This window comes from Xenopus tropicalis, chromosome 2, assembly GCF_000004195.4.
Source record: "Xenopus tropicalis strain Nigerian chromosome 2, UCB_Xtro_10.0, whole genome shotgun sequence".
NCBI lineage: Eukaryota > Metazoa > Chordata > Amphibia > Anura > Pipidae > Xenopus > Xenopus tropicalis.
The window spans coordinates 4,236,075-4,250,355 of record NC_030678.2 but is presented as its reverse complement, the minus strand read 5'-3'; the positions used below and the strand labels follow the sequence as shown (position 1 = coordinate 4,250,355).

Genomic DNA, 14,281 nt, shown 5'->3' with positions numbered 1-14,281 from the left:
CATATATCATGGAGCCCGCCCAAGAGATTCTGTATGGTCCTGTAGAGTGCCCCCCAGTATCATATATAATGGAGCCCGCCCAAGAGCTTCTATATGGTTCTGTAGAGTGCCCCCCCCCAGTATCATATGTCATGGAGCCCACCCAAGAGATTCTATATGGTTCTGTAGAGTGCCCTCCAGTATTATATATCATGGAGCCCGCCCAAAAGATTCTATATGGTTCTGTGGAGTGCCCTCCAGTATTATATATCATGGAGCCCGCCCAAAAGATTCTATATGGTCCTGTAGAGTGCCCCCCCAATATCATATATCATGGAACCCGCCCAAGAGATTTTATATAGTTCTGTAGAGTGCCCCCCAGTATCATATGTCATGGAGCCCACCCAAGAGATTCTATATGGTCCTGTAGAGAGCCCCCCAGTATTATATATCATGGAGCCCGCCCAAAAGATTCTATATGGTTCTGTAGAGTGCCCCCCCAGTATCATATATCATGGAGCCCGCCCAAGAGATTCTATATGGTTCTGTAGAGCCCCCCCCCCAGTATTATATATCATGAAGCCCAATCAAGAGATTCTATATGGTTCTGTAGAGTGCCCCCCCCCCCCAGTATCATATATCATGGAACCCACCCAAGAGATTCTATATGGTTCTGTAGAGCCCCCCCCCCCCAGTATTATATATCATGAAGCCCAATCAAGAGATTCTATATGGTTCTGTAGAGTGCCCCCCCCAGTATCATATATCATGGAACCCACCCAAGAGATTCTATATGACTCTGTAGAGTGCCCCCCCCCCCAGTATCATATATCATGGAGCCCACCCAAGAAATTCTATATGGTTCTGTAGCGTTCCCCCCCCCCCCCCCCAGTATTATATATAATGGAACCCACCCAAGAGATTCTATATGGTTCTGTAGCGTGTGTCCCCCCCCAGTATTATATATAATGGAACCCACCCAAGAGATTCTATATGGTTCTGTAGCGTGTCCCCCCCCCCCCAGTATTATATATAATGGAGCCGCCCAAGAGATTCTATACAGTTCTTTAGAGCCCCCCCCCCCCTAGTATTATATATCATGGAACCTGCCCAAGAGATTCTATATGGTTCTGTAGAGTGCCCCGATTATTCAATAACATGGACCCTGCCCAAGAGATTCTATACAGTTCTGTATAGTGCCCCCCCCCAGTATTATATATAATGGAACCCGCTCAAGAGATTCTATATGGCTCTGTAGAGTGCCCCCCCCCCCCAGTATTATATATCATGAACCCCTATCAAGACATTCTATATGGTTCCAGCCAGTTCCATATTCTGCCTTTTCCCCAGCAAACGCCCAGCCGCCCAACCGCCCCCGGCAATCGGCGTCCGCATGGCGTCTGGGCGCTGTCAGCTTTCCTGCAGCCAATGTTTAATTCTATTCTCCTAACCGGTTTATCTCTCAATGAGGCAGCTGCTTCCTTGCAGCCTTACAGACCAGGATAATATCCCCCCCCCATATAATTCCCCCCCCCTATTCTGCTCTATACAAGTGTAACGCCAAACTATCTCAATGCACGCCCGCCGATTTACATGTCATTAACATATTCATGGGTAGCGAGAGCCGGCAAAAGGTTAATTGGAAAAGCCCAATATTTGTCTGTAATTACAGGTCAACATTCGCTAACGACGCACAAAATTATTATTTTTTTTCATTTAAATAAGGTATTGATTGAACAGAAGTTGATTAGAATTCCCCCGACCCACTGATCCCACACGCGGAATGGAAAGCCAAGTCTCCATGGGGGGGGGGATAAGGTGGGCACCCCACAATCACGGATTGCACAGATCAAACGTGAGGCTCATTCTATAAAGCTCAGTGTGCACTGGCGCATTCTCCACCATCAGCTTTGTTTTCTATAATACCGGCTTCTTAACCCTTTCATTCCCCTGAACCCCACCCAACAAATTGCCATTCACCGTTCTACAAGTGCAGCACACGGCATGGGCAACCGCACCTTTAACCCCCTCCATGCCAGAAATCCCACTGGTGTGTTCCCATGGAAAAAAGGAAGGATGGGCCCCCCCCCTCCCCATCTTTCCCCGGGGGCCAAGGAAGCATCGCCGCTCCTGCTCGTCTATCTCATCATCTTTCCCAATTCCTTTTTCAACCATTTTGCCCATCTGCCCAATATCATTCCCCCCGGGCGATACCATTTCATATTGCACCCAGGCACCCATGTGCGCAGTCACACCCAAGAAGTGCATTTTGCCTCCTACTTCTGCCCTCCGTAGCCAACGGATACAAGACATTCACATGATGGAAATGGCTGATTCAGTAGCTACGCTTCAAGCAGGATTAGATGGGTTAAACCCCAGGCTGACGGTGGCCAAAAGCTATTGATCCGGAGGCAATTCTGGCTATTGATCCGGGGGGGAGAGATTGGATTGCCATTGTTGGGGCCAGGAAGGAATTAATTCTTTTTCCCCCTTGTGACTGAAGTGGGTAATCCCATTCCTGGGCATTTGTAGGGTTACTATGTAATTAGCTCAATGGAACTGCCCCCCCTCTCCTTGTTGGGGGTATCTTTATAAGATTTAAATGTACTATTGGCAAAGTGTGTGCGCTGTGGGGGCAGTGCCGGGGGGGGGGTACCAGGGAGGCTGCCATCCAACAGGTCCTGAATCCCAAGCAGCAGTGCCAGGGGCGGGGTACCGTCTATACCCGTCAGCTGTGCCTGAAAACTGGGGGTGCCGCGGATTCATTCTGCACAGCTAATTGCACACAGTTAATTAACGCCGGGTTTAATCTAAACATTGGACGAGGATTCATTCATAAGCAGGAGAGGCTCGGAGAACTATATCCAAATAGTATTATACCCCCCCCATAGACACTCTCAGTATAACCCCCCCACTGAGGAGCGTGCCCAACTGGGTACCCCCCCATAGACACTCTCAGTATAACCCCCCCACTGAGGAGCGTGCCCAACTGGGTACCCCCCCATAGACACTCTCAGTATAACCCCCCCACTGAGGAGCATGCCCAACTGGGTACCCCCCCCCATAGACACTCTCAGTATAACCCCCCACTGAGGAGCGTGCCCAAATGGGTACCCCCCCCCATAGACACTCTCAGTATAACCCCCCCACTGAGGAGCATGCCCAACTGGGTACCCCCCCCCATAGACACTCTCAGTATAACCCCCCCACTGAGGAGCGTGCCCAAATGGGTACCCCCCCCCATAGACACTCTCAGTATAACCCCCCCACTGAGGAGCGTGCCCAACTGGGTCCCCCCCAAGGCTGAACCAAAAGAATCTCATCTCAATGCACAAAGGAAATGGGGACCCCCAGAAAGTCCACAATCAAATCAATAATTCTGTAGGACCCCCCATTCCCAGCAGGGGAGGAGGTGGGGGGGGGGCAATAGGAGTGTTACCTGTTTGGTTCTTCTCATACAGCACAGCATGGTGGCTTCTCTCCGTTTTCTCTCCTTTATTCTTTTTTTCTCACTCTTTTTCTTTTCTTCCTCCTCTTTCTGGCTGTGCCCCCCTATCCGCTCTGCGTGCTGCTCCCTCTCTCTCTCACACACTCACCCTCATACACTAGGGGGGCTACAAGGGGCGCTGAGCTCTGTCTGTGCTGCACATCACACATATGCACGCCCTGTCTCTCTGGCAGTCTCTCCCCCAGACTTACACACTCTCTCTCTCAATGACTTCCCCCTTCCTCATCCTCCTCCCCATCCTCATCCTCCTCCCCATCCTCATCCTCCTCCCCATCCCCATCCTCCTCCCCATCCTCCTCCTCAGCCGCCTCCTCCTGGTCCCCTGTCACACTCATGAATATTTAAACACCTACAATCTGTAGCCAATTACCTACGACTTTCCCCGGGTGAAATAATCGGAAGGGACATTTGTATCTCAGTTTTGCCATTTTTTACATTTTTATTTCATTGACTGCCTGTTCCCCCCCCCCTCCCCGCAGCCCCAGGGAGTGTTCGGCTGCAGCTCTATGGCCGCCCCAGGATTGTATTGTTCAGGTGATAGGGACTGGCCCTGGGCAGGGAGGGTGAGATCACACAGGGTGAGATCAGACACTGCTGCTGGTGACAAAATCCCCCCACCCCACCCCAATCAGTTCCCCTGGGCACCTCCGTATGTCTCAGGCATTAGCTAATTCTCTTAGTACAGACCTATATCTGGGGGATGATGATAGAGAGATAGATAGATAGATAGATAGATAGATAGATAGATAGATAGACAAAAGATAGATAAAAGATAGATGATATATATACAGATAGTATAGATATATAGATAGTTAGATAGATTATAGATTAGATAGATGATAGATAGATAGATAGATAGATAGATAGATGATAGATAGATGATATATATATATAGATAGTATAGATATATAGATAGTTAGATAGATTATAGATTAGATAGATGATAGATAGTTAGATAGATAGATAGATAGATAGATAGACATACTAAGATAATTAGCTAATGCCTGAGACGTGAGGAGGTGCCCAGGGGAACTGATTGGGGTGGGGGGATTTTGTCACCAGCAGCGTCTGATCTCACCCTCCCTGCCCAGGGCCAGTCCCTATCACCTGAACAATACAATCCTGGGGCGGCCATAGAGCTTCCCTGAAACTGATCACTCTCTCTGAGGTAATGAGAGGGCTATCTATCTATCATCTATTTATCTATCATCTATCTATCATCTATTTATCTATCATCTATCTATCTATCTATCTATCTATCTATCATCTATCTATCTATCTATGTATCTATCTATCTATCTATCTATCTATATATCTATCTATCTATGTGTCTGTCTGTCTGTCTGTCTGTCTATATCTATCTATCTATATATCTATGTATCTAACTATCTATCTATCTATCTATCTATCTATCTATCTATCTATCATCTATCTATCTATGTGTCTGTCTGTCTGTCTATATCTATCTATCTATCTATCTATATCTAGAGGGCTATCTGAGAGGGATATCATGGGTCTATGTCTGTCTATCTGCCTGTCCATTTTTCCAGAAAGAATGCCTAACAGGCTATGGAAGCTTATAACAGAGGCAAAGCTGCTTAGAGCGGCAGGGGGGTAACGCTGAGTAGGTTTGTTCCCCCCCCCCCCCGTGCCCCCTGTGCCACCCTGTGCCCCCCCGTGCCCCCTGTGCGTTCACTGATTGTGGTATTACAGATAAGAGGCTAAAACAGAGTCATTGAGGGTGCTGGGAAGGTGCCCATATAGGTACCCAGGGATACAGGAAGAGTGGGTGGATCTGATAGGGTAGGGCTGTAGGGAAGGGTGCCAGTACCGGTACCAAGTGACAGGGAGAGTGGGTGGGACTGATAGGGTAGGGCTGTTGGGTTAGGTGCCAGTACCGGTACCAAGTGACAGGGAGAGTGGGTGGGACTGATAGGGTAAGGCTGTAGGGAAGGGTGCCAGTACCGGTACCAAGTGACAGGGAGAGTGGGTGGATCTGATAGGGTAGGGCTGTAGGGAAGGGTGCCAGTACCGGTACCAAGTGACAGGGAGAGTGGGTGGGACTGATAGGGTAGGGCTGTAGGGAAGGGTGCCAGTACCGGTACCAAGTGACAGGGAGAGTGGGTGGATCTGATAGGGTAGGGCTGTAGGGAAGGGTGCCAGTACCGGTACCAAGTGACAGGGAGAGTGGGTGGATCTGATAGGGTAAGGCTGTAGGGAAGGGTGCCAGTACCGGTACCAAGTGACAGGGAGAGTGGGTGGATCTGATAGGGTAAGGCTGTAGGGAAGGGTGCCAGTACCGGTACCAAGTGACAGGGAGAGTGGGTGGGACTGATAGGGTAAGGTTGTAGGGAAGGGTGCCAGTACCGGTACCAAGTGACAGGGAGAGTGGGTGGGACTGATAGGGTAGGGCTGTAGGGAAGGGTGCCAGTACCGGTACCAAGTGACAGGGAGAGTGGGTGGGACTGATAGGGTAAGGCTGTAGGGAAGGGTGCCAGTTCCGGTACCAAGTGACAGGGAGAGTGGGTGGGACTGATAGGGTAGGGCTGTTGGGTTAGGTGCCAGTACCGGTACCAAGTGACAGGGAGAGTGGGTGGATCTGATAGGGTAGGGCTGTAGGGAAGGGTGCCAGTTCCGGTACCAAGTGACAGGGAGAGTGGGTGGGATCTGATAGGGTAAGGCTGTAGGGGAAGGGTGCCAGTACGGTACCAAGTGACAGGGAGAGTGGGTGGGACTGATAGGGTAAGGCTGTAGGGAAGGGTGCCAGTTCCGGTACCAAGTGACAGGGAGAGTGGGTGGGACTGATAGGGTAGGGCTGTTGGGTTAGGTGCCAGTACCGGTACCAAGTGACAGGGAGAGTGGGTGGATCTGATAGGGTAGGGCTGTAGGGAAGGGTGCCAGTGCCGGTACCAAGTGACAGGGAGAGTGGGTGGATCTGATAGGGTAAGGCTGTAGGGAAGGGTGCCAGTACCGGTACCAAGTGACAGGGAGAGTGGGTGGGACTGATAGGGTAGGGCTGTAGGGAAGGGTGCCAGTACCGGTACCAAGTGGCAGGGAGAGTGGGTGGGACTGATAGGGTAGGGCTGTAGGGAAGGGTGCCAGTACCGGTACCAAGTGACAGGGAGAGTGGGTGGGACTGATAGGGTAGGGCTGTTGGGTTAGGTGCCAGTTCCGGTACCAAGTGGCAGGGAGAGTGGGTGGGACTGATAGGGTAGGGCTGTTGGGTTAGGTGCCAGTACCGGTACCAGTATTGCCTGTGTGTAAGTGCTATAGGTATGAGTTTTCTCGTTAGTTTTACTCATTAATGGGCCCTTCTAAGGCAGCTGGCAGAGAGGGTGACAGACGGGCAGGATGTGTGGGTCCCGCTCCCCCTGGCAGACATTATGGTCAGCATGACAGTAATTAGTGCTGATTGTGATGGCAACAAAGGGTGACTAAGGGCAGAATTGCTTACAGATTGGGCAAATAAACCTGTGCATCAGTGGGGCTCTGGGGCCCTGCTTTGTTTGGGGCCCCTTTTATCCATCGCCCTGAGTCAGAATGAGCTGCTGAGGTTAATGCAGACTGACTAACTGCCATCTATACAGCCCCTCATGTACTAACTGCCATCTATACAGCCCCTCATGTAGTAACTGCCATCTATACAGCCCCTCATGTACTAACTGCCATCTATACAGCCCCTCATGTACTAACTGCCATCTATACAGTCCCTCATGTACTAACTGCCATCTATACAGTCCCTCATGTACTAACTGCCATCTATACAGCCCCTCATGTACTAACTGCCATCTATACAGCCCCTCATGTACTAACTGCCATCTATACAGTCCCTCATGTAGTAACTGCCATCTATACAGTCCCTCATGTAGTAACTGCCATCTATACAGCCCCTCATGTAGTAACTGCCATCTACACAGCCCCTCATGTAGTAACTGCCATCTATACAGCCCCTCATGTAGTAACAGCCATCTACACAGTCCCTCATGTAGTAACTGCCATCTATACAGCCCCTCATGTAGTAACTGCCATCTATACAGCCCCTCATGTAGTAACTGCCATCTATACAGCCCCTCATGTACTAACTGCCATCTATACAGCCCCTCATGTACTAACTGCCATCTATACAGCCCCTCATGTACTAACTGCCATCTATACAGCCCCTCATGTACTAACTGCCATCTATACAGCCCCTCATGTACTAACTGCCATCTATACAGCCCCTCATGTAGTAACTGCCATCTATACAGCCCCTCATGTACTAACTGCCATCTATACAGTCCCTCATGTAGTAACTGCCATCTATACAGCCCCTCATGTACTAACTGCCATCTATACAGCCCCTCATGTAGTAACTGCCATCTATACAGCCCCTCATGTAGTAGCAGCCATCTATACAGTCCCTCATGTAGTAACTGCCATCTATACAGCCCCTCATGTAGTAACTGCCATCTATACAGCCCCTCATGTAGTAACTGCCATCTATACAGCCCCTCATGTAGTAACTGCCATCTATACAGCCCCTCATGTAGTAACTGCCATCTATACAGCCCCTCATGTAGTAACTTAGCCCCATAACTGCCATCTATACAGCCCCTCATGTAGTAACTGCCATCTATACAGCCCCTCATGTAGTAACAGCCATCTATACAGTCCCTCATGTAGTAACTGCCATCTATACAGCCCCTCATGTAGTAACTGCCATCTATACAGCCCCTCATGTACTAACTGCCATCTATACAGCCCCTCATGTACTAACTGCCATCTATACAGCCCCTCATGTACTAACTGCCATCTATACAGCCCCTCATGTACTAACTACCATCTATACAGTCCCTCATGTAGTAACAGCCATCTATACAGTCCCTCATGTAGTAACTGCCATCTATACAGCCCCTCATGTACTAACTACCATCTATACAGTCCCTCATGTAGTAACAGCCATCTATACAGCCCCTCATGTACTAACTACCATCTATACAGTCCCTCATGTAGTAACAGCCATCTATACAGTCCCTCATGTAGTAACAGCCATCTATACAGTCCCTCATGTAGTAACTGCCATCTATACAGCCCCTCATGTACTAACTACCATCTATACAGTCCCTCATGTAGTAACAGCCATCTATACAGCCCCTCATGTACTAACTGCCATCTATACAGCCCCTCATGTACTAACTACCATCTATACAGTCCCTCATGTAGTAACTGCCATCTATACAGCCCCTCATGTACTAACTACCATCTATACAGTCCCTCATGTAGTAACTGCCATCTATACAGTCCCTCATGTAGTAACAGCCATCTATACAGCCCCTCATGTACTAACTACCATCTATACAGTCCCTCATGTACTAACTACCATCTATACAGTCCCTCATGTAGTAACAGCCATCTATACAGTCCCTCATGTAGTAACTGCCATCTATACAGCCCCTCATGTACTAACTACCATCTATACAGTCCCTCATGTAGTAACTGCCATCTATACAGCCCCTCATGTAGTAACTGCCATCTATACAGCCCCTCATGTAGTAACTGCCATCTATACAGCCCCTCATGTAGTAACTGCCATCTATACAGCCCCTCATGTACTAACTGCCATCTATACAGCCCCTCATGTACTAACTGCCATCTATACAGCCCCTCATGTACTAACTACCATCTATACAGTCCCTCATGTAGTAACTGCCATCTATACAGCCCCTCATGTAGTAACTGCCATCTATACAGCCCCTCATGTAGTAACTGCCATCTATACAGCCCCTCATGTAGTAACTGCCATCTATACAGCCCCTCATGTACTAACTGCCATCTATACAGCCCCTCATGTACTAACTGCCATCTATACAGCCCCTCATGTACTAACTGCCATCTATACAGCCCCTCATGTACTAACTGCCATCTATACAGCCCCTCATGTACTAACTGCCATCTATACAGCCCCTCATGTAACCCTCTGGGGGGAGGGGTCGCTTAGAAAGGAAGCAATAAATCACATGTTAACACATGTCCCCACAATACCAAATACAGATTCACAATGGCCAGAAAGCAACTGGTAATTGCCATTAGCTGGAGTATTCAGTGAAAGGGGCTGCAATTTATTCCTTGTCCCTGGAGGATTTGGCTAATAGATATATATACACATTATATAGATATATATACATTCTGCCTGAGCGGTGATGCTATAGGCCTCTGGCACGGCTCCCACAGGAACAACAAGTGTCAAAGTTGGAATATTTATGTATATTAACAGGAAAAAGGATCCAAAATGGAAATATTTTGAAACAGCAAATATTCCAAGTGATTTATTCTGAATGTACAATAGAGGCCTCTAATGCTGTAGTACAGAAGGTTTCGCTCAGACTGGCAGGGGCAATGAGTGGGCAATGTGTGGGCAATGAGTGGGCAATGTGTGGGCAATGAGTGGGCAATGTGTGGGCAATGAGTGGGCAATGAGTGGGCAATGTGTGGGCAATGAGTGGGCAATGAGTGGGCAATGTGTGGGCAATGTGTGGGCAATGAGTGGGCAATGTGTGGGCAATGAGTGGGCAATGTGTGGGCAATGTGTGGGCAATGTGTGAGAAATGAGTGGGCAATGTGTGGGCAATGAGTGGGCAAATGTGGGCAATGAGTGGGCAGAGTGGGCAATATGTGGGCAATGTGTGGGCAATGAGTGGGCAATGAGTGGGCAATGTGTGGGCAATGAGTGGGCAATGTGTGGGCAGAGTGGGCAATGTGTGGGCAATGTGTGGGCAATGAGTGGGCAATGAGTGGGCAATGAGTGGGCAATGAGTGGGCAATGTGTGGGCAATGTGTGGGCAATGTGTGGGCAATGAGTGGGCAATGAGTGGGCAATGAGTGGGCAATGTGTGGGCAATGAGTGGGCAATGAGTGGGCAATGAGTGGGCAATGTGTGGGAAATGTGTGGGCAATGAGTGGGCAATGTGTGGGAAGACCTCATGGAATACCCCTCACCTGGGGCAAAAGGTTCAACTGGGGGCTGGGGGTACAATTTGATATCAGAGCTGGGGAATGTAGTTGTAGAAGTGGTTGTATATACAGTTTATGTATGTGAGTGGATAGATTGGTAGGTGTGGGTTGTGGGTGCTGGGTTTAATTGGAAGGGTTGAACTTGATGGTCTTTTTTCAACCCAATGTAACTATGTAACTATGTATGTGAGGAGGGACCAGGGAACGGAGGCCTCTCTCTGACCCCAATCCTAATCCTTATTGACCCCTCGGAGACGGACGGGGAAAGTTGGAGATTCTGTTACCAATTTATTGGCTAAAATGTATCTCTGGGATGGACAAAGGCCTTTCTCATTAGGGCCCAAACCAGCCGACATATGGGCCCACAATGATTGGATTTGTGCCTTTAAGCTGATTATTGCGGCGGCTGCACTCACAGCAGCAGGAAGTTATAGGGAGAAGGTGGAAATGTCTGGTTAATGTACCAAGGCCCCGGGGAGGCCTCAATGAGATGAGATTACTTGGGTCTAACCCCCCCATACACACTCAGATTTCAGTCTTCCGACCAACGTTCATATATCGGTCGTAGGTTTAAATCTAAAACTCACATTCAGCCTGAAACTGTAGGATAAAGCCCTAAATATAACCAATGGGAGGACGGTTTATTTGACTTCAATAGGTTCCCCCCCAGTCCAGTGAGACATTACATAATGTAATGTGATCATTTTTAGGTGTTAGTCCGGCATAAAAAATAACACTTTTCATCATTTATCAAGTTATATATATATATTTTTTTTCAGCAGAAAAGAAGATGAGGAGATACTGGGGGCAACTACTCAGGCACAGATATGCCCGGCTAATAGGGTTGGCAGCTTTTTTTTCTTTAGAATACTGGCTTTTGGGTTTTGGGGGGCAGGCAATAATGTCATGGGGCAGGGAAATGGGTGGGTTAGCCAGCGCCGCTTCAGGGGTACGTTGTTAGTTGGCCAAGTTGATGCCCCCCCTGGCCACCCCCAAGGGTTTTGTGGGGTGGGGAAATGGGCATATGGGGCAGGGAAATGGGCATATAGGGCAGGGAAATGGGCATATAGGGCAGGGGAATGGGTGAATGGGGTGGGGAAATGGGCAGATAGGGCAGGGGAATGGGTGAATGGGGTGGGGTAATGGGCATATGGGGCAGGGAAATGGGCATATAGGGCAGGGTAATGGGGTGGGGAAATGGGCAGATAGGGCAGGGGAATGGGGAAATGGGGTGGGGAAATGGGCAGATAGGGCAGGGGAATGGGTGAATGGGGTGGGGAAATGCTCATTTGGGGCAGGGAAATGGGCATATGGGGCACGGGAATGGGTGCATGGAGTGGGGAAATGGGCATATGGGGCAGGGAAATGGGCATATAGGGCAGGGGAATGGGTGAATGGAGTGGGGAAATGGGCATATGGGGCGGGGAAATGGGCATATAGGGCAGGGGAATGGGTGAATGGGGTGGGGAAATGGGCAGATAGGGCAGGGGAATGGGTGAATGGGGTGGGGTAATGGGCATATGGGGCAGGGAAATGGGCATATAGGGCAGGGTAATGGGGTGGGGAAATGGGCAGATAGGGCAGGGGAATGGGGAAATGGGGTGGGGAAATGGGCAGATAGGGCAGGGGAATGGGTGAATGGGGTGGGGAAATGCTCATTTGGGGCAGGGAAATGGGCATATGGGGCACGGGAATGGGTGCATGGAGTGGGGAAATGGGCATATGGGGCAGGGAAATGGGCATATAGGGCAGGGAAATGGGTGAATGGGGTGGGGAAATGGACAGATAGGGCAGGGGAATGGGTGAATGGGGTGGGGAAATGGGCAGATAGGGCAGGGGAATGGGTGAATGGGGTGGGGAAATGGACAGATAGGGCAGGGGAATGGGTGAATGGGGTGGGGACATGGGCAGATAGGGGCAGGGGAATGGGTGAATGGGGTGGGGAAATGAGCAGATAGGGCAGGGGAATGGGTGAATGGGGTGGGGACATGGGCAGATAGGGCAGGGGAATGGGTGAATGGGGTGGGGAAATGGGCAGATAGGGCAGGGGAATGGGTGAATAGGGTGGGGACATGGGCAGATAGGGCAGGGGAATGGGTGAATAGGGTGGGGACATGGGCAGATAGGGCAGGGGAATGGGTGAATGGGGTGGGGACATGGGCAGATAGGGAGGGGGAATGGGTGAATAGGGTGGGGACATGGGCAGATAGGGCAGGGGAATGGGTGAATGGGGTGGGGAAATGGGCAGATAGGGCAGGGGAATGGGTGAATGGGGTGGGGAAATGGGCAGATAGGGCAGACATTATCTTCATTTAAAAGGGGCTGATTGGCCACAGAGAGACTCAGGGAAGGGAGGGATTTATGGGTAGGGTTCCCAGCCTTACAAATTTTGCCAGTAATGTGTAAAACCAGCAGTTGGTGATTTGCTGGCTGGGCCTGTCTAATACTGACTAGGTGGCAAACCTACCTGCTAAGGGCCTGCGGTGGCTTTGGGTTGGTACAGGAGCCCAAAATACATGATATAATCTCTAACCTAATTCTTTCCTAACTCTATAATTATCAGTTTACACATAAATATAAACCATGTCCCCTTCACTGCAGAATATGTCCATGAATAATAATATTATATAAGCCATCCCTGTATGTCCACAAGCTTAGCTGTTCCTTCTGCCATTACAGTTCAGCACATACATATTCCTGCTGAATCAGATACTGTACATACAGGGCTCACTTCTAGAGAGTTCCGGCCTCTCCTCCTAATGGGAATTAATGCACTGAGCCCGGAAGTGAACCTACGACTGAAGTGTGTTTGTGGCAAGTAAAAGGACAAACCCTCCAGTTGTGGTTTTCCCTATAAATGGTGTCAGCCAATTAGTGCAGCCAATTAGTGCAGCCAATTAGTGCCCCCCCTGCACCCTCTGCCTTCCTAAGGGCAAGAGTCACCGGGACACAAAATTCGTTAGAACTCCAAAAATTCGCTCAATCGCCGCTCCGGTACGGCTTCCCGGCACATCCTTAGCTCAGGTCTCTCCATTCTAAGAACAGAGAGAGGAGCAGAGCTGGGGTGTAAGAAGACATATAATAAGGATATTTACATGTAAAAACCTTAACGAGACAAGGAATGGGAGCTCATGGGCCTGGCGTGACATTTGGTGGATGTAACCAAGAAACAAGCAATGCAGATATATAAATAAATATAAATATATTAGGGATGCACCAAATCCTCTGTTTTTTGGATATAAATACATTAAAAGTCAAGGGGCCCTGGGAAAGGAAGTCTCCACCGAACCTGTGGCCCTTCTTTTATATGTCGTACTTCAAAAACAAATAAAGGGCTGTGGGTTGATATTTTGCCCTTCTGTGCCCATTTTGTCCTACAGTCACCATCATTCCCAACCATAACCATCCTGCCCTATGGTTTCCATCTTGCCCCAGTGTCTTACTCTCGCCCTACTGTCACTCTTTTGCCCTACTGTCTCCATCTTGCCCCAGTGTCTTACTCTCGCCCTGCTGTCACTCTTTTGTTCTACTGTCTCGATCTTGCCCCAGTGTCTTACTCTCGCCCTACTGTCACTCTTTTGCCCTACTGTCTCCATCTTGCCCCAGTGTCTTACTCTCGCCCTACTGTCACTCTTTTGCCCTACTGTCTCCATCTTGCCCCAGTGTCTTACTCTCGCCCTGCTTTCACTCTTTTGCCCTACTGTCTCCATCTTGCCCCAGTGTCTTACTCTCGCCCTACTGTCACTCTTTTGCCCTACTGTCTCCATCTTGCCCCAGTGTCTTACTCTCGCCCTGCTGTCACTC

At 49.4% G+C, this 14,281-nt stretch overlaps 1 protein-coding gene across 1 annotated transcript in view; it reads right to left on the bottom strand.

Moving 5' to 3' along the window:
* gap43 (growth associated protein 43) overlaps positions 1-3,670 on the bottom strand; it is a 28,259-nt gene extending 24,589 nt beyond the window's left edge. The window contains 1 exon segment of the mRNA NM_001078744.1: positions 3,419-3,670. Within this exon segment, the coding sequence (NP_001072212.1) occupies positions 3,419-3,448 (30 nt within the window). The 5' untranslated portion in view covers positions 3,449-3,670.
* Positions 3,671-14,281: the final 10,611 nt, after the last annotated feature.